General features: G+C 39.8%; 1 protein-coding gene across 1 annotated transcript in view; it reads right to left on the bottom strand.

The window, feature by feature from the left end:
* The window catches only part of LOC138740004 (PI-PLC X domain-containing protein 2-like), a 70,628-nt gene that overhangs the window by 11,498 nt on the left and 39,387 nt on the right, over positions 1–19,743 (bottom strand). The window contains exon 4 of the mRNA XM_069892456.1: positions 14,141–14,382. Coding sequence (XP_069748557.1) covers positions 14,141–14,382 — 242 coding nt within the window. The remainder of the gene's footprint in view (positions 1–14,140; positions 14,383–19,743) is intronic.

Genomic DNA, 19,743 nt, shown 5'->3' on the forward strand with positions numbered 1-19,743 from the left:
GATGTGAAGCTGCTTTGGCAGAAAAAAGAAAACTAAATTCAAAGGGTTTCTACAGGTACATTAAAAGTAAAAGAATAGAAAGAGACAAAATTGGACTCCTTGAGGATGGGGGGGGGGGGGTCGGTTCCGAGAGAAGCCAGAGGAGCTGAGAGAAATTTTAAATTATTTTTTTCTTCAGTATTCACTATGGAAAAGAATATTGAGCCAGATGAAGCTCATGGATTAACACAAGGATTAAGGAGGAGGTAGTGTTGGCTATATTGAAAAAGAGCAAGGTGGATAAATCTCCAGGTCCTGACAAAATATTCCCTAGGACCCTGAGGAAGGTTAGAGAACAAATAGTGGGGGCATTGACAGAAATATTTAAAATGTCACTGGCCACAGGGGAAGTGCCGGAGGACTGGAGGGTGGCTCATGTTGTTTAATTGTTCAAAAACGGATCCAAAAGGAAACCTGGTAAATTAATGGAAAGTGTTCTTAGGAATGGTATATACAAATATTTGGAAAGACAGGGATTCAGAGTAGTCAGCAAGGTTTTTTACATGGTAGATAATGTCTATAGTTTTTCGAGGTGGTTACTAAAAAGGTTAATGAGGGGAAGGTGGTGGAAGTTGTCTATTTGGAATTTAGTAAGGCTTTTGATAAGGTTCCCCATAAGAGGTTAGTAAGGAAGGGGGCAGCATTAGGTATTAATGTTGAAGTAGTGAAATGGATTCAACAATGTTTGGATGGGAGATGCCAGAGTGTAAAGATGGAAAATTGTTTGTCGAATTGGAGGCTGGTGGCGATTGGAATGCCTCAGGGATCGGTACTGGGTCCACTGCTGTTTGTCATATATATTAATGATCTAGATGATAGGGTGGCAAATTGGATTAGTAAATTTGCAGATGATACAAAGATTGGCAGTGTTGTGGACAGTGAAGAAGATTATCGAAGCTTACAGGGTGAAATAGGACAATTAGAAAAGTGGGCTGAAAGATGGCAGATGGAGTTTAATACTGATAAATGTGAGATGCTACATTTTGGTAGGACTAATCAAAATAGGGCATACACTTTAAATGGTGGACAATTGAGGAGTGCAGTGGAACAAATGGATTTGGAAGTCATGGTACATAATTCTCTGAAAGTTTAATCACTTGTGAATAGAATGGTGACAGAAGATACTTAGTATGTTGGCTTTCATAAATCAGAGTATAGAATACAGGAGTTGGGATGCTATGTTGAAATTGTATAAGGCATTGGTGAGGCCAAATTTGGAATACTGTGCGCAGTTTTGGTGGCCGAATTACAGGAAGGATATAAACAGTTTAGAGAGAGTGCAGAGGAGGTTTATAGAAAGTTGCCAGGCTTTAAGTTACAGGGAAAGATTGAGCAGGCTGGGACTTTATTCTCTGGAGTGTAGAAAGTTGAAGGGTAATTTGATAGAGGTAATCAAAATTATAAGGGGGACAGATAGAGTCAATGTGGATAGGCTTTTTCCACTGAGAGTGGGGAAGATTCAAACAAGAGGGAACGAGATTGAGAGTAAAAGAGGAAAAGTTTAGTGGAAACATGAGGGGGAATTTCTTCATGCAGAGGGTTCTGGGGATATGGAATGAACTTATGGCAGAGGTGGTAGAAGAAAGATCGATGTTAATATTCAAGGAAAAGTTGGATAGGTGTATGGATGGGAGAGGTGTGGAGGGTTATGGGCCAAATGTGGGTCAGTGGGAGCAGGTGAGTGAAGATGTTTGGCATGGACTAGTTGGACCGAACTGACCTTCTATGCTCCAAAGAGAAAAGTCCTAGCTCTGCAAATATTTCCTCATAAGGTTTACTTTCCAATCCAGGCAATATCCTGGTAAATCTCCTCTTCACCCTCTCCATACACTCCACATGCTTCCTATAATGAGGTGACCAGAACTGAACATAATACTCCAAGTGTAGTCTCATCAGAGATTTGTAGAGTTGCAACATGACCTCTCAACTCTAGAACTCAATCCCCCTATTAACTATCCTCTCAACCTGTGCGGTGATCTTGAGGAATGCCTGGATTTGCACCCCAAGGTCCCCCTGTTCATCCACACTCTGAAGTAACTGACCATTAACCCTGGACTCAACCTTCTGGTTTGTCCTTCCAAAATGCATCATCTCACACTTGTCTGGATTGAACTCCATCTGCCACTTTTCTGCCCAACTCTGCATCCTGTCTTCATCATCTTGTGACCTTCAACAACCTTCAGCTCCATCCACAACTCCTTCAACTTTTGTATCATCTGTAAACGTACTGACCCATCTTTTTGTCTCCATCCAGGTCAATTTATAAAAATCACAAAGAGCAGGGGTCCCAAAATGGATCCCTGTGGAACTCCACTAGTCACCGACCTCCAGGCAGAATTCTTTCCTTCCACTACTACTCTCTGCTTTCTACATGCAAGCTAATAATTTATCTACACAGATAAGGTTCTATGGATCTCATGATTCTTGACTTTCTCATGGGGGACCTTGTCAAATTCCTTATTAAAATCCATATAGACTATATCTACCATCCTACCCTCATCAATTACTTTTGTAATCTCCTCAAAAAATCCAATTAGACTCCTGAGGCACGACCTTGCCCTCATAAATTCATGTTGACTATTTCCGAGAAGATTGTACTTCTCTAAATGCTTGTACATCCTGTCATTATGAATCCTCTCAAATAGTTTGCTCACCACTGATGCAAGGCTCACTGGTCTATAATTTTCAGGATTGTCCCTCTTAACTTTTTCAAACAAGGGGAGCACATTTGTTATTCTCCAAACCTCTGACACCTCCTCTGTGGCAAGGAAAACATAAAGACCACTGCCAGAGCCCCAGCAATCTGTTCATTCCCTCCCCTAGATCCAGCACTTCCTCTTTCTTAAATGTAACATGGCTCAGTGCATAAGCTTCTTCTATTCTGACCTTATCTTGACCAAGGCCCTTCTCCCTGGTGAATACTGGATACTAGTTTAAACCCTCCCCAACACCTCTAGCAAACCTCTCTGCCAGGATATTGGTCCCCTTCCAGTTCATGTGCACCCCATCCATTTTGTAAATATGTTATCTTTCCCAGAAGACTTCAATGATCCAGAAATAAGAGAGTGAGCTTTGTTATATATGAAGATTAAAATCTTTTCTGGGGGGGGCTGGGTGGGGATGAATAACAGTCACTGTGAAATCAGTTGACGCTTGCGAGTGGAATCGCAAATCCAAATGGAGAGGGGAGATGTGGTTGTCCGACAAGGGACAAAGGGCAACTCAGAAAAGGGAGGGACTATTGGGGTTAAAGGAATTTTAGATATGGGAATAGTGGAAATATTTTATGTTTTAGAAATGTTGTCTTACAATGTGTTCAAAAAAAGAAAACAGAAATGGATAAGAAGAGAAGGTGATGATGAGGAAACGGAAAGGAAAGATAAACAAAGTATGAAATGGCCATGTTGAACCATTTGACTTTAAATATTAACGGAATACATAACCAAATCAAAAGGAAGAAGCTGTTAAATTTACTGAAGAAAGAAAAAATTGATATAGCATTCATGCAAGAAGCACATCTAACTGAAGTGGAACACAAGAAATTAAAGAGAGATTGGATAGGACATGTAACAGCAGCATCATATAATTCAAAAGTCAGAGGAGTAGCTATATTAATCAATAAAAATGTACCAATCAAAGTAGAAGAGGAAATAATAGATCTAGGAGGGAGGTATGTAATGATAAAATGTCAGATATATTCAGAATTTTGGAATTTACTCAATGTTTACGCACCTAATGAAGATCAAAAATTTATGCAAGATATCTTTCTGAAGATCGCAGATACACAAGGGAATATACTAATAGGAGGGGATTTTAACCTTAATTTGGACTCAAACATGGATAAAACTGGAAAAAAGACTAACAGAAAGAACAAAGTAACCAAATTTATAATTAAATCAATGCAGGAAATGCAACTTTTGGATATATGGAGGAAACAACACCCAAAGAAAAAGGGATATTCATATTATTCGGGTAGACATAAAACATACTCAAGGATAGACCTATTCCTGTTATCAGCCCACATTCAAGGAAGAGTTAAGAAAACAGAATATAAAGCTAGATTGTTATCGGATAATTCACCCCTGTTATTGGCAATAGAGCTAGAGGACATCCCTCCAAGAATGTATCTTCTTCTCTTTGGCTTGGCTTCGCGGACGAAGATTTATGGAGGGGGTAAAATAGTCCAAGAATGTATAGATGGAGATTAAACTCCATGCTACTTAAAAGACAGGATTTTAGAGAATTCATTGAGCGACAAATTAAAATGTACTTTGAAATAAATATGGAATCAGTGAAAAATAAATTTATACTATGGGATGCAATGAAAGCATTTATCAGAGGACAGATAATAAGTTATGTAACTAAGATGAAGAAGGACTACAACTGAGAAATAGAACAGTTGGAAAGGGAAATAACAAATACAGAAAAAGAATTAGCAATAAAGAAAGATACAACTAAAAGAAGAGAATTGACAGACAAGAAAATAAAATATGAAACACTACAAACATATAAGGTGGAGAAGAACATAATGAAGACAAAACAGAAATATTATGAGCTAGGAGAAAAAAATGCACAAAATACTAGTGTGGCAGCTTAAGACAGAACAAACTAAAAGAACAGTATTGGCATCAAGGAAAAAGGACAAACAAATTACATATAACCCAACGGAGATCAACGAAAACTTCAGGGAATTCTACAAACAACTATATCAAACTGAAAACGAAGGGAAAGAAGACAAAATAGATGAATTTCTAACTATAATTGAACTACCGAAATTACAAACAGAGGAGCAAAATAAATTAATAAAACCATTGGAAATAGAAGAAATACAGGAGAAATTAAAAAAACTACCAAATAATAAAACACCGGGAGAGGATGGACTCCCAATAGAATTCCATAAAACATTTAAAGACTTATTAATTCCTCCTCTCCTGGAAGTAATGAACCAGATTGAAAAAACACAAAACATACTAGATTCATGCAAAACAGCAATAATTACAGTAATACCAAAGACGGGGAAAGATCCACACTAACACCAGCATCGTATAGACCAATATCGCTACTTAACACAGATGATAAGATAATAGCTAAACTATTAGCAAACAGATTGGCCGACTGTGTACCAAAAATAGTAAAACTAGACCAAACTGGATTTATTAAAAACAGACGAACAATGGACAATATCTGTAAATTCATTAACTTAATCCATGCAATACAAGGAAAAAAAACTCCAACAGTAGCAGTTGCTTTAGATGCAGAAAAAGCCTTTGACAAAGTAGAATGGAATTATTTATTCAAAGTACTACAAAAATTCCACCTACCAGAGAAATATATTAATATATAAGGGACCAATGGAGAAAGTGACAGTAAATGGATATATATCAAAACAATTTAATTTAAGCAGATCAACAAGGCAGGGATGTCCACTATCTCCCTCACTATTCGTGATAGCTATAGATCCACTAGCATAACTGATAAGAACAGAAAATAAAATAAGAGGGATAAAAATAAAAGTGAAGGAATATAAAATGAGTCTATTTGCAGATGACGTTATAATAGACTTAACAGAACCAGAAATATCAATAAAAGAATTATATAAGAAATTGAAGGAATATGGAGAAGTATCGGGGTACAAGATCAACGGAAATAAAAGTGAAGCAATGCCAATAAATAATGCAGATTTCACAAAGTTTAAGAAAGAATCAAACCATTTAGATGGCAAACACAAGCAATTCGATACCTAGGTATACAACTAAATTTGGACATGTGAGAAAGTGAAAAAAATTTTGGGAAGATCTAAACCAGATATTAAATAAAATCACAAAAAGCAATATATCAAAAAACCCAGAGATCTTCCTTCTAAGTAATATAAGAAATAAAGAATTTTGACGATTTAGATGGAGCATAAAAAAGATTTATTATGATAGCCTTAGCTGTAGCAAAAACATGTATTATGTCAACCTGGAAATTAGAAGACAACTTGAGAATACAACAATGGTACATATAAATAAATAAATGTATTCCATTAGAAAAAATAACATAATTTCAGAAATAGTATCACAATATTCGAATAAATTATGGGAACCATACATGAAATACAATACAGAAATCCTACCACGGACCTCCACCACCTAAAATGACAGAAGGAGAAGACAACGAAATGAACTGACTCAGTATATAAAAGTAAAAGACAAAAATTTCTGTTTATTTTTATTAAGTGATGACATTGTTTAACGGGTTTAATGTATCTTATAGATTGAACTTTAAATAAATGGGAAGGGGGGTGAGGGAGGGAGGGAAGGGGGGGGGGGGAAGGGAGAAAATGACACTGTATATATTCAAGAGAAAAAATGTCTGTATGTATTTTGGTCAGTATGGTTTATAGTGTGATGAAGTGTGATGTGTGCATGAAGAATGGAATACACAGATGACGGGTGCAGAAAAATAGTTCACAAAATCCAGGGAAATATGTGCTGCATTATTTGATGTGCTGTGTAAATTTGTGCTCATGCCATAGGACAAAGTCAAAGTAGAGATTGTAATAAAAATAATTTATAAAGTGAAAAAAAAAACATGTCAATCTTAACACATCTCTTTTATTTTCCACATATTTGCTTTGGCCCTCTCCGTACAAAGTTGCACAAAGGACAGGACTTCCCTTGTCCTAACCTACCACCCCACCCACATCCACCATATTGTGCTCCACAATTTCTGCCACCTACAATGTGATTCCACCATCAGACACATCTTTCTCTTTTCCCCTTCACCCTGTCTGCAGCAATATCATGGACTTCCCTGTGTCCAAACATTTAAATTCCCAAACCAACACGTCTATCCATTGTGACAGATTTGTACTAATATTGATCTTTACGTATATAATATTGTATATGTTTCTTGGTGAAGAGATTTTGTGGGATGGATGGGGACACACTTACAGACACACACAATTACACAGAAAGAAGCCATTTTTGGAGATGCAGCATCTGGAAAATGGAGCATTAAAAATTAGAATGCTGGAACAATAGTGTTTACTAAGGAGAAGCACCTGTGTGCACAAAAATGACTTTTGATTCAATAGCCAGTAGACAGAGAGGAGTCATTTGCTTTTGAATTATACTTCGGAAGTGGTTTGAAGAAACTTAAAAGACAGCAGTGATGTTATGTGATAAAGACATTTCAAAAAGACCTCTTTAGTCTTGCACCAAGAATCATCTGAAGTCAGAAATGCATTAGCCTCCGGTGAGAGAGGTATGGGAGATACACAAAATTAGTGGTAAGGAAGAGCCACTTCAGTTGCCTCTTTGAAAAGAGGACAGTTTCATTTTAAAATGGCCACCATGTATCCCTTGCCCGGGCTTGTGAGATCATCATGCAGAGATCTAAAGGACTGTAACCTTCATTAAAGAGACGGAAATCATTCATATGAAGAAACAATCCTCTGAAAACAACTCCACAAGGATTTTGTGAGTTTTGAGGAGTCTCATACCTCACATCTACTCCATAATTACTTTTGAGCAACAATTCAAAGAATCTGAGTTTCAAAACAAAACTGACTGAACTTTAAAAATTGATTCTTTTTACAGTCGTGCGTAAACTGTAATTGATTTGGCACCTGCAATCACGTGTGCATGCGCACACACCCACCCACCCACCCACCCATTTTTACATCGTGGAGTTAAGTTAGAGTTAAGTAAGAAGAGTTATGTTATTAATAAAAAAATATTTTTAAAAAAATGATCCAGAAATGTAAACGCCTGCCCCACCATCTGCCATATTCTTACCCTAATTGGCATGTGGCACAGGCAGTGATCTACCATTGAGGTCCTGTCTTTCAGCTTCCTACTGAGCTTGCTGTATTCTCTCTTCAGGACCTCGTCCCTTTTCCCCCCCTCACCTTTTAACCCCTCCTCAAACCCTAGCAAAAGACTGATAATTAATTGTCTCTAGAGCCCCTGCAAAGTTATAAGCCTCCACTTCTCCAGGGAGAAAAGTCCCAGCCTCTTCAACCTTGTATGTCGCTAAAGACTCTGGCAAATTTTGACAAGGAATATCATGGAGAGCATTCTGACTGGCAGCATACCTGTCTGGTATGGAGGTGCCAATACATAGGACAGAGACAGGCCACAGATAGTAGTAAATTTAGCTTCAGCCAATAAAAAGGGAAGCCCAGGCGGAGCGGCTGTATACAGTGTAGGAGTGCCAATTTGATGCTTTGGATCAAAGGCATCAGAGAGCAGATACTGAGGATGTAACAACAAGAAGGTAATGGAGATGGCAGCAGGAACAGCGGAAAGATATGGAAAATCTGGGACAGGACCATTGTTCCTGATGACTGCACCCTCAGGTGCATCCAGCTGCAGCTCCTCACAAACTGAGTTAGGGAATTAGAGCTGGATGAACTCCAGATCATTCCAGAGCAGAAGCGATGATAGACAGGGTCTACGGGAAAACAGTCAACCCCAAAAGTCAGGAAGAAGGTAGCTGGGTGACAGGAGAGGAAAGAGGAATAGGCAGACAGTGCTGAGCACCCCTGTGGCCATTATCCTCAACAATAAACATATAATTTTGGATACTGATGGGGAGAAGGTCTACCAGGGACATATCATAGTGGTCACTTCTCTGGCGCAGAGTTTGGCCCCTCAGCTAGGAAGGGAAGGGGGAAAGATGAGAGCCCTGTGATTGGGGATTTGATAGGAGGTTCTGTGAGCAAGATTGAGACTCCTGGATGGTATGTTGCCTCCCAGGTGCCAGGATCAGGGATGTCTCCAATCGAGTCCACAGCATTGTCAGCTGTTGTGGTCCATGTTCGTACCAATGACATGGATAGTAGTAGGGATGAGGTTCTGAACGGGGAATATAGAGTTAGTAAAGAAGTTAAAAAGCAGAACCTCAGGTGGTAATCTCAGGATTGTTGCATGTACCACACATCAGTGAGGGTAGGATCAGGAAGTTGGGCAGATGAATGTGTGGCTGAAGAGTTGGGGAAGGGGTTCAGACTTCTGCATCATTGGGATCTCTTATGGTTAAAGACTGACAAAAAGGTCAGGCTCTATCTGAAGTGGAGGGGACCAATATCCTGGTGGGCAGGTTTGCTGGAGCTGTTGGGAAGGGTTTAAACCAATTTGGCGGGGGGAGGGGGGGGTGAGAACCAAAGTGTGAGTGTAGAGATTAGAGCAGAAGATGATGCAATGTATTGTGGGTTTGTGAGGAACAACAGGCAGGGGAGGAAATCAGCTGTAGGGTTTGAAATGTGTCTATTTCAATGCAAGGAGTATTACCATTAATTATTAAACAGATGGACTTACAGCAATGTTGTGGCCATGGCAGAATTTGGCTGCTGCAAGGATAGGAGTAGATGATACAGGTTTAGGTGTTTTAAAAGAGACAGGATAGAAGGTAAAATGGAGACAAGGGAATAACATTACTGGCCAGCAAGAATGCTGTAAAGGGAGTGTCCACTGATTCAGTGTGGGGTGGAAGTCAGAAATAGGAAGGGAGCTGTCACTGTGCTGGGAGTGGTCTATAGGCCCCCAAATAGCCCTCGGGACACCGAGGAGCAAATAAGCAGGCAGATTTTGGAATGGTGCGAGAATTACAGGGTTGTAGTCATGGAAGCGTTCAACTTGCCAAATATCGACTAACACCTCCTGATTGCAACAGGATCAATGGGGCAGAATTTATCAGGTGTCTCCAAGGATTCCTGACACAGTCTGTGGACCAGCTGATGAGCGGAGAGGCCACACTGGATCTGGTACTGGGTAATGAACCTGGTCAGGTGGCAGACCTCTAGGTGGAGGAGCATTTTGGTGACAGTGACCACAACTCCCTGGGTTTTAGCAGAGCCATGGACAAGGATAAATTCAGACAAAATTGGGAAGGGATGATTATGATGGGTCGGGGCACAGACTAGAGGGGCTGAACTGCCTATTGTCTAAGCTCTATTGTTCTATGATTCTATAGAATGAGGCAGGAACTAGAGAGAATAATTTGGGAACAGATGTTCACAGGAGAAAGTACAGAAGTAATGTGGAGGTTATTGAGGGACCACTTGTGCTAGGTTCTGGATAGGTTTGTCCCAGTGAGACAAAGAAAAGGTGGTAGGAAAAGGGAAATGTGGTTGACAAAACAGGTCAGGCAACTGGTCAAGATGAAGAAGGAAATGTACATTAGATATAGGAAGAAGGAAACCGGAAGAGCTGATAAGTATATGGTAGTCAGGAAAGAGCTACAGAAAGGACTTCGGAGAGCTGGAAGTAGGCATGAGAAGGCCTTGGCATATAGGATTAAAGAGAACTCCAAGGCGTTCTATGCATACATGAAAATCAGATGGATGACGAGAATGAAGGTGGGGCCACTAAAAGATGAAGGAGGCAACATGTGCCTGGAGGCAGTGGAGGTTGGGGGGAGGTCCCCAAATTAATATTTTGCTTCAGTATTCAGAGAAATGGACCTTGGTCAAGGTAAGGTTAGAAATAGAACAAGCTTGTTTGCTGGATCGTGTGGAGATTAGGAAAGAGGAAAAGAGAAAGATCAAATTATATAGGAGCAGAAATTGGCCCATTGAATGGAAGCTGATCCATCCTCCCACTCAGCAACTCTTCATCCTGATTAATCAAATACTTGTCAATCTCTGCCTTAAATCCCCCCAATGACCTTGCTTCCACAACCACCTATGGCAACATTCCACAGATGACCCTCTGACTAATGGCAATTTTCTGCATTTTTGTTTGATGCCCTTTTATCCTGAAGCTATGCCCTATTGTCCTTGAATCCCCTAGAATGGGAAACATCCTTGCCACATCTACTCTGTCCAGGGCTTTCAGCATTTGAATTGCCTCTGTGAGGTCCACTCTCGTCCTTCTGCTCTCCAACGAGTCCAGTTCAAGATTCAACAATTGTTCCTCGTACAAGACCCCTTTCATTCTGGGTATAATTCCAGTCAATCTTCTCTGAACCCTCTCCAATGCCAGCACGTCTTTTCTCAAATAAGGTGCCCAAAACTGAACACTGACCTCCAAGTGAGGCCTTACCAGTGCTTTATAGTCATAAAATTACATCCCTGTTTTTGTATATTATCCCTCTAGAAATGAATACCAACATGCCATTCACTTTCTTCACCACTGACTCAACCTGGAAATCAACCTTTAGGGTATCCCGAATAATGTCCCACTCCATCTCAGAATTTAGGGTATCCTGAATAATGTCCCTCTCCATCTCAGAATTTAGGGTATCCTGAATAATGTCCCTCTCCATCTCAGAATTTAGGGTATCCCGAATAATGTCCCTCTCCATCTCAGAATTTAGGGTATCCCGAATAATGTCCCTCTCCATCTCAGAATTTAGGGTATCCTGAATAATGTCCCTCTCCATCTCAGAATTTAGGGTATCCTAAATAATGTCCCTCTCCATCTCAGAATTTAGGGTATCCCGAATAATGTCCCTCTCCATCTCAGAATTTTGAATCTTCTTCCCATCAAAACAATAATCTGCCCGCCTCTCTCTTTCAAACATTGCATTTCATCTGCCACCTCTTTGCCCATTCTCTGAATCTATCCATGTTTATCTTCAGCCTTTCCGGGTCCTCAGCACCACCTATTGTGGTATCATCTGCAAATTTAAACATAAAGCCAAATTATTTATATAACAACGTAAAATGAAGCAGCCCCACCTCCAACCCCTGTGGAATGAAGGATCCCTTCATTCCCACTCTCTGCTTCCTGTTGACCAGCCAATGCTCGAGCCATGCCAGTATCCTTCCTGTAATTCCATGGGTTCTCATCTAGTATAAAAGCCTCATGTGGGGCACTGTGTCGAAGGCTTATTGAAAGTCCAAATGCACAACATCTACTGCTTCTGCCCTGTCTATTGTACTTGCAATAGGTTTGTCAGGCATGATTTTCCATTAAGGAAACCATGCTGACTTGGGCTGATCTTTGCATGCACCTCCAATATTCTATAACTTCATCCTTGACAATCAACTCCAACAGCTTCCCAACCACTGATGTTTTCAGTCTGCTGCCTCACTCCCTTCTCAAACAGCAGAGTGACCTTAGTGATCTTCCAGTCCACCAGAACCATGTCAGACTGTATTCATTCCTGGAATATCATTACCAATGCCACCATAATTGCCACAACTACCTTCTTCAGAATCCGAAGGATTCTTATCTACCCTTATCTACCCTTAGACCATTTAACTTCCCAAGTATCTTCTCTCTTGTGATCTTCACCACACCCACTTCTCTTCTGAGAGAGCAACGAGAGTCCAGTACACTATTAATATCTTCCACAGTGAAGACTGATCCAAAATACTCATTCAGATCCTCTGCCATCTCCTTGTCTCCCATTACAATTTCTCCAGCGTAATTTTCTATCTACTCTGGTTACTCTTTTACTTTCTATATATTAAAAAAAAGCTTTGTAGGTTATCTTGTATTTTTATTTATCTTCTTTGATATTATTTGCAAGCCTCCTTTCATAATTAATTTTTTCTTCCAAATCACCCTTTTTAATTGTCTTCTCCAAGTTTTTCTTTCCCAGTCCTCTCTCTTCCCATTAATTTTTGCATCTTGTCTGCCCCCTCTTTTGCTTTTACTTTGTCTATAACTTCCCTCATCAGCCACAATTGTCACATTTTTCCTTTCATCGATTTCTTTCTTTTCTGTATGTACCTGACCTGCACTTTTCTCATTTCTCGCAGAAACTCCAATCCTTGCTGATCTGTTTTCTTCCCCACGCATGTGCTTTTCCAATCAGTTTTGGCCAGTTCCCCTCTCATGTGACTGTAAATTCCTTTACTCCACTGAAATTCTGACACTTCAGACTTTAACCTCTCCTTTTCATATTTCAAAGTGAACTCAGTCATATTGTAATCACTGCCTCCTCAGGTTCCTTTACCTTAAGCTCTCTATTCACCTCTGGTTCATTACGGAGCATCTAATCCAGAACAGCCAATCCTCTGGTGGGTTCATCTACAAGCTGCTCCAAAAAGCTATCCTGTCAGCATTCCAAACTTCCCCTCCTGGGATCCTGTAATGAGCTGACTTTCCTGATCTACTTTCATGTTAAAATTCCCCATGATTACTGTAACATTGTCCTTCTGACATGCCTTATCTATTTCCAGTTGTATTCTGTAGTCCATATCCCATCTGCTGTTTGGGAGGCCTGTATATAACTGCCATTAGTGTCCATTTACCGTAACCATTCCTTAACTCAACCCATAAAGATTCTCTCTCTTCTGATCCTATATCCCTTCTTTCCAATGATTTAATATTGTTGCTTATCAGCAGACCCAGACCCACGCCTCCTCCTCTACCTCTCTGCCTTTCCATGCGATATACCATGTATCCTTGGTCGTTCAGGTCCCAATGACATCCATCCTTTAGCCACGACTCAGTAATGGCCACAGATTCGTACCCTCCAATCTGCAAGATCATCTACCTTGTTTCCAATGCTGCGTGCATTTAAGTTTAATACCTTTAGAGCAGTTTTTGAATGTACTATGTCTCTGTCATCCCTCCGGCTATTATTTTGTCTCGCCACCTGCCTGTCATCATTGCTGCACACGATCTTCACTTTACTGCTGTTTCCACCTCCTTCAGCCCGAGCACTCTGGTTCTTATCCACTTTCTGAATTAGTTTAAACCCTCCCGAACAGCTACATTAAAACTGTCTGCCAAGAGATTGGTCCCCTTTGGGTTCAGGTGTGGACCCATTCTTCTTGTATAGGTTGTATCTTCCCCAAAAGAGTTCCCAGTGATCCAAGAATCTGATGCCCTGCCCCTGCATCAGTTTCTCACTATTTTTGCCCTCACCAGCACAGGCCCAAAACATCAAGTGTGTATCTCCAGGTAAGTAAGATCAGTGTCTAACATCTTGTGGCAGGAAAGTTATTAGATGACTTAGTGATGGACATAATCAATCAATGATTGAAGAGGTGGGAACTGATCAGGGATGGGTAGCATCGGGAGATGTTTTATAGGGAAAACAGAAGAAAGAACTTCATTGCATCTTGACAAGGTGGGCTGCAGGGTCTAGTTCTTGTGCTGCACAACATATCTGTAATGTAGTCATAAGCAAGGAGAACAGAAGAGTTGAAGCCAACCTTGTAACAAGAGAGTCCCGCAGTCCGACGATCAGTCCTCGGATCACCGTCTTGGCTTGCGGAGTTAGGATGGCCTGTGACACGTGGAAGGTCCCTCGCTTTGCACGCTCATTTAGGGTGGTCTCCAGGAACTGTACTAGTTTCTGAGCATCAGTGGTGTTGGCCCAGGGAGCTGGCATCTGGTGGCCTGGCCAGAGGAAAGGAAAGTCGTGGGCCACTGGGTGGTGGTAAAACACAAGCACCTGGATATCACATCAAGACAGGAAAGCAGTGAATTAGTGACACAGAACTCTGGGAACAGAGTCATTGCCTTGCATTCAGTTCTGGTTGACTGATGAAGCAAGGTTGGCAGAGCCTGGGCTTTTCTCTTTGGAGCAACGAAGGATGAGAGGTGACATAATGGAGGTACATAAGATTATGATGTGATTCAATAGGGTGGACAGCCAATACTTTGTTCCTGGGACAATAATAGCAAATATCACAGAATATCTGTTTAAGGTGAATGGAGGAAAGTTCGGGGCAGTATTAAGAGCCCAGAAGACCCCAAAGCCCAGCAGCAATAGATATTCACCAAGACAAATGGTTACTTAAACAAAATTTGCTTTTAATTATCTTTAAACATGAAAACAGGATCACACTTTAACTTATCACTATTAACTTAACCAAACCTTCTAATTCCAAGCACACGAGTGCATAATGTATGTGTAAGTTCAGAAAAGTTCTTTGATTCACAGTCCAATCTCACCTCATTCCTCCAAGTTCACTGGTTGCAGGCAATTCTTATACTGTGCACAGAATTTAACATTTATGAAGTTCACCAGGCTTTGGTGCTTGAAAGGTAAATGTTACTGCTCAGGAAGGTTCTTGTTGGTTTTCAGAGAGATTTGTTGTTGACTGGACACCCACAAAACTGATTCTTTGTAATCAGCCATGTCAGTGTCGCTTGCCGAAGAAACTTGCCCCCTCAGGGTTTTTCAGATGATAAACTCTTTCTTTCAGATCACCACAAAGTTCCTTTTTGTTTCACTTATTTGAAGTGAAACATTAGTCAGCCAGTCCTCTCCTATTGCATGAACCACAGGGTTTTGACCAGGCTGAACTAAGCACTCACAACCTGACTTCCAAATAGGGTTTTTCCACAAGCTTGCCAGGTTATCCAATTCCAGTCCCAGCTGCTGCTGCTGACTGTAGAACTGATATCTCTCTCTCTCTCTCTCTAAAACCTGTTTGACTACCCCTTTGCTTGCAAAATGACACGACCCTCGTAAAACAGCAAACTGCACTCCAGACATCCTGCGGCTCTGAACTACTACGATCTCTTTCATATGTTACTTTTCAAAACAACAATCCATTAGTGAAGTCTCTTGGGCACTCCTCAAAGTTTTGGCAAAGACCCCCAAGAGCTGCCCTGTCTGGCATGAGCAGAGCTCCAGCATTTTAAATGAGATCTGTTTTGAAGTGTTTGTATGTGACCTACACTAAAAATCCTGCCCCAATTTATCTCCCAAAAACATATCTATATACAATACAAACACAACATAATCTGTCACACTTTCCACCTACAAAAGAATTTTAACTTGATTTAAAATTCAGTTATAACTAAACTGATTTTAAAATCACTAAAAAAGATAACAATACACACTATATAACGTTATAATAAAGTAACCCAACGTTGAGAGTATATACATGATCAATTTTAATATCGTGACAAACAATCTGCTATCACATTATTTGTACCTCTGATATGATTAATTTGCAGATTATACTCTTGCAATATTAAACTCCAGTTTAACAATCTTTTGTTTTTATTCAAAAACACCAGAGGATTGTGGTCAGTAAATATCCCAATTGGGTCAAGAATTACATATTTGACACTTGAAAATTTAAAAAAAAATTGTTTTAATGTATCAGATTTGTGTTTTAGATGTGGTGATATGGTTGGAACTTTTTTTCATGCTGTTTGGTCATGTATACATATACAATCTTTTTGGAAGAAAATTCAATCGTTTTTAGAATATCTGTATGAGATTAAAATAGTTTTAGATCCAACAGTATTTTTATTGGGTGGTTGGCAACCTCTGAAAGGCTTGGGATTAGATAAGTTTCAGCTTGCTTTTGTATACTTAGCTTTATCTGTAGCAAAAAAATGTATTGCTAGTACGTGGAAAGATACAAAAATGATTGATATTAATAGATGGCATAATGAGATGAAATATTGTTTGATAATGGAAAAAATTATGTATGTTTCACATGATAATTATATTTTTTAAAATTAATAAGTGGCTGTTATACTCGGAATATTTACATTTCAATTTATATTGATTAGATTTTAATATGGATATTTAACTTTTTTTAATATTCTTTCTTTTTTCTTTTTTTATGGCTCTCCTTAGGAGAGTTGGCTGAAGGTGGGGGGGGGGGGAATATTTTTTTTTCTCTCTATAAAATGTTCATGTTCATGTTTAATTGCTGTATATGTCATGTTATTTGTTTTTTGAACGAATAAATAAAGTTTTAAAAAAATTATGCAGAGCAAATATTATAGACAATAGTCCCTTCTCACTAGTAGAATAGTTCCTTTGATGAACATTGAATTTTTTTTAAAAAGTGGGCAACTAGTTAGTCAATTTAATTTATTTTGTAATAAAACTGCAGTTGCTGCTCCCTCATTGGCATCCACTGTTAAAGAAAATGGTCTGTCAAAATCAGGTGATTTTATCACAGGCATGGCATCTCCTTTAAATTTTCCAAAGCTGTCCGACAAACTTTAGTCCACACACATTTCTCCCCTTTCTTCAAAAGATTGGTTAAAGGAAGAGAAACCTCAGCAAAATTTATGCAGAATTTCCTGTAATATCCTGCCATTCCTAAAAACCTCAGTGCTTTCTAGCCATTTGGGAATAGGAAACTCAGAAAACCAACTGCAAAACCTTTTATAAATATGTCAAGAGGAAAAGATTGGTGAAATCCAGACTAGGTCCCTTGCAGTCAGAATCAGGGAATATATCATGGGGAATAAGGAAATGGCAGACCAATTAAATTCTTACTTTAGTTCTGTTTTTACAAGAGAGGATACAAATAACCTCCCAAGGATGTTGGGAAACATAGAGACTAATGCAAGGGAGGAACTGAAAGAAATCAGTATCTCTAAGGAAATGGTCTTGGGGAAATTGATGGGATTGAAGGCAGATAAATCCCAAGGGCCTGATAATCTACATCCTAGGGTACTTAAGGAAGTGGCCATTCAGATAGCAGATGCTTTAAGAATTATTTTCCAGAACTTGATAGACTCAGGATCAGTACCTATGGATTGGAGGGTAGCTAATGTTACCCCACTATTTAAAAAGGGGGGTAGAGAAAAAGCAGGGAATTATAGGCCGGTGAGCCTTACATCAGTAGTGGGCAATATGATGGAATCCATTATTAAGGATGTAATAGCGGAGCATATGACTAGCAGAGAAGGGATCGGACGGAGTCAACATGGATTTACAAAAGGTAAATCGAGCTTGACAAATCTATTGGAATTCTTTGAGATGGTGACAGGTAAAATAGATGGGGGAGAGCCAGTGGATGTGGTGTACCTGGACTTCCAAAAGGCCTTCGATAAGGTCCTGCATAAACGACTGGCTTCCAAAATCAAGGCTCATGGGATTGGGGGCAAAGTATTGATGTGGATTGAGAACTAGCTGGCAGGTAAAAGGCAGAGAGTTGGGATAAATGGCTCGTTTTCTGAGTGGCAGGCGGTAACCAGTGGGGTGCCACAGAGATCTGTACTGGGACTCCAGCTGTTCACAATTTACATTAATGATCTGGATGAGGGGATTGGATGTAATATCTCCAAATTTGCAGATGACACTAAGCTAGGAGAGGTTGTGTGCATGGAAGAGGGGGTCAGGAAGCTCCAGTGTGATTTGGATAAATTGAGGGACTGGGCAGATACATGGCAAATGCACTACAATGTGGATAAATGTGAGGTTATTCACTTTGGTAATACAAACCGGAGGGCAGATTACTATTTGAATGGCAATAGATTAAGAGATGGGGAAGTGCAGAGAGATCTAGGGGTACTTGTACATCAGTCTCTGAAGGCGAGCATGCAGGTACAGCAGGCGGTTAAAAAGGCAAATGGTATGTTGGCCTTCATATCAAGAGGGTTTGAGTATAGGAACAAGGATACCTTACTGCAGCTGTACAGGGCCTTGATGAGACCACACCTGGAGTATTGTGTACAGTTTTGGTCACCTTATCTAAGGAAGGATGTTCTTGCAATGGAGGGAGTGCAGAGGCAATTCACCAGGCTGATACCTGGAATGGTAGGAATGACTTATGAGGAAAGATTGCGCAAATTGGGATTGTACTCGCTGGAGTTTAGAAGATTGAGAGGGGATCTCATAGAGACATAAAATTCTGGCAGGGCTGGACAGAATGGATGCAGATGGGATGTTTCCAAGGATGGGAAAATCCAGACCCGGGGCCATGGTTTGAGGATAACCTCTTTCTTTCAGATCACCACAAAGTTCCTTTTTGTTTCACTTGAAGTGAAACCATTTAGGACTGAGATGAGGAGGAATTTCTTTACCCAGAGGGTGGTGAATCTGTGGAATTCATTGCCACAGAGGGCAGTAGAGGCAGGTTCATTAAATATATTTAAGAGGGAATTAGATATATTTCTTCAGTATAAGGGTATTAAAGGTTACGGAGAGAAGGCGGGGACGGGGTATTGAACTTTAAGATCAGCCATGATCTCGTTGAATGGAGGAGCAGGCTCGAAGGGTCGAATGACCTACTCCTGCTCCTATCTTCTATGTTTCTATGACCTAAGTATGTTACAGTAGCATTTGCAAATTGATCTTTTTCTAAATTAACAGTTACATTTGCTTTGGATAAACTTGCAAACATTTGTCCAATTCGCTTAGATGTTCTTCCCATCTGTCACTGTTTGTGTCAATATAATCATCTGTATGTGTCAACCTTTGGATTACCGAATTAATCATCCTTTGGAATGTTGCAGGGGCATTTTTTCATGTCAAAAGGTAACACATTATACTCATACAAACTGGATGGAGTTACAAAAGCCGAAATATTATTTCCTTTTTTTCTCGGTTAGAGGCACACACCAATAACCCTCCAACAAATCCAACTGAGTAAGAAATTTAGCTTTCCCAATTTTATCAATAGAGTCATCTATTCTTGGAATAAGATAAGCATCTGTTTTAGTTACTGAATTAACCTTCCTGTAATCTGTACAGACCTAACAGTTCCATCTGGTTTCAGTACCAAAATACAGGGAGAATCCAATCTGAGTTTGAAGGTCTAATAATATCATTTTTCAACATATATTCCACCTCCTGATCCATGATTTTACTCTTCTAAATGTTTATTCTATATGGGTGTTGTTTTATGGGACTTGTCCTTTCTGGCACATCAGGAAACAAATTTGTATATTTCAAAATTAACCTTTAATTTAATAAAGGCCTAACCTTTCCTCCAAATTTTCAAAATTTGCTGAGTTAGACAGGTGTACAGGAACAATGGTTTCTTTAACGCTACCCTCACAAGATTCTTTCTATAATCTTATGATCCATAACTTCCTCAACCCTGTC

The sequence above is a fragment of the Narcine bancroftii genome, chromosome 7 (assembly GCF_036971445.1).
Source record: "Narcine bancroftii isolate sNarBan1 chromosome 7, sNarBan1.hap1, whole genome shotgun sequence".
Classification (NCBI taxonomy): domain Eukaryota; kingdom Metazoa; phylum Chordata; class Chondrichthyes; order Torpediniformes; family Narcinidae; genus Narcine; species Narcine bancroftii.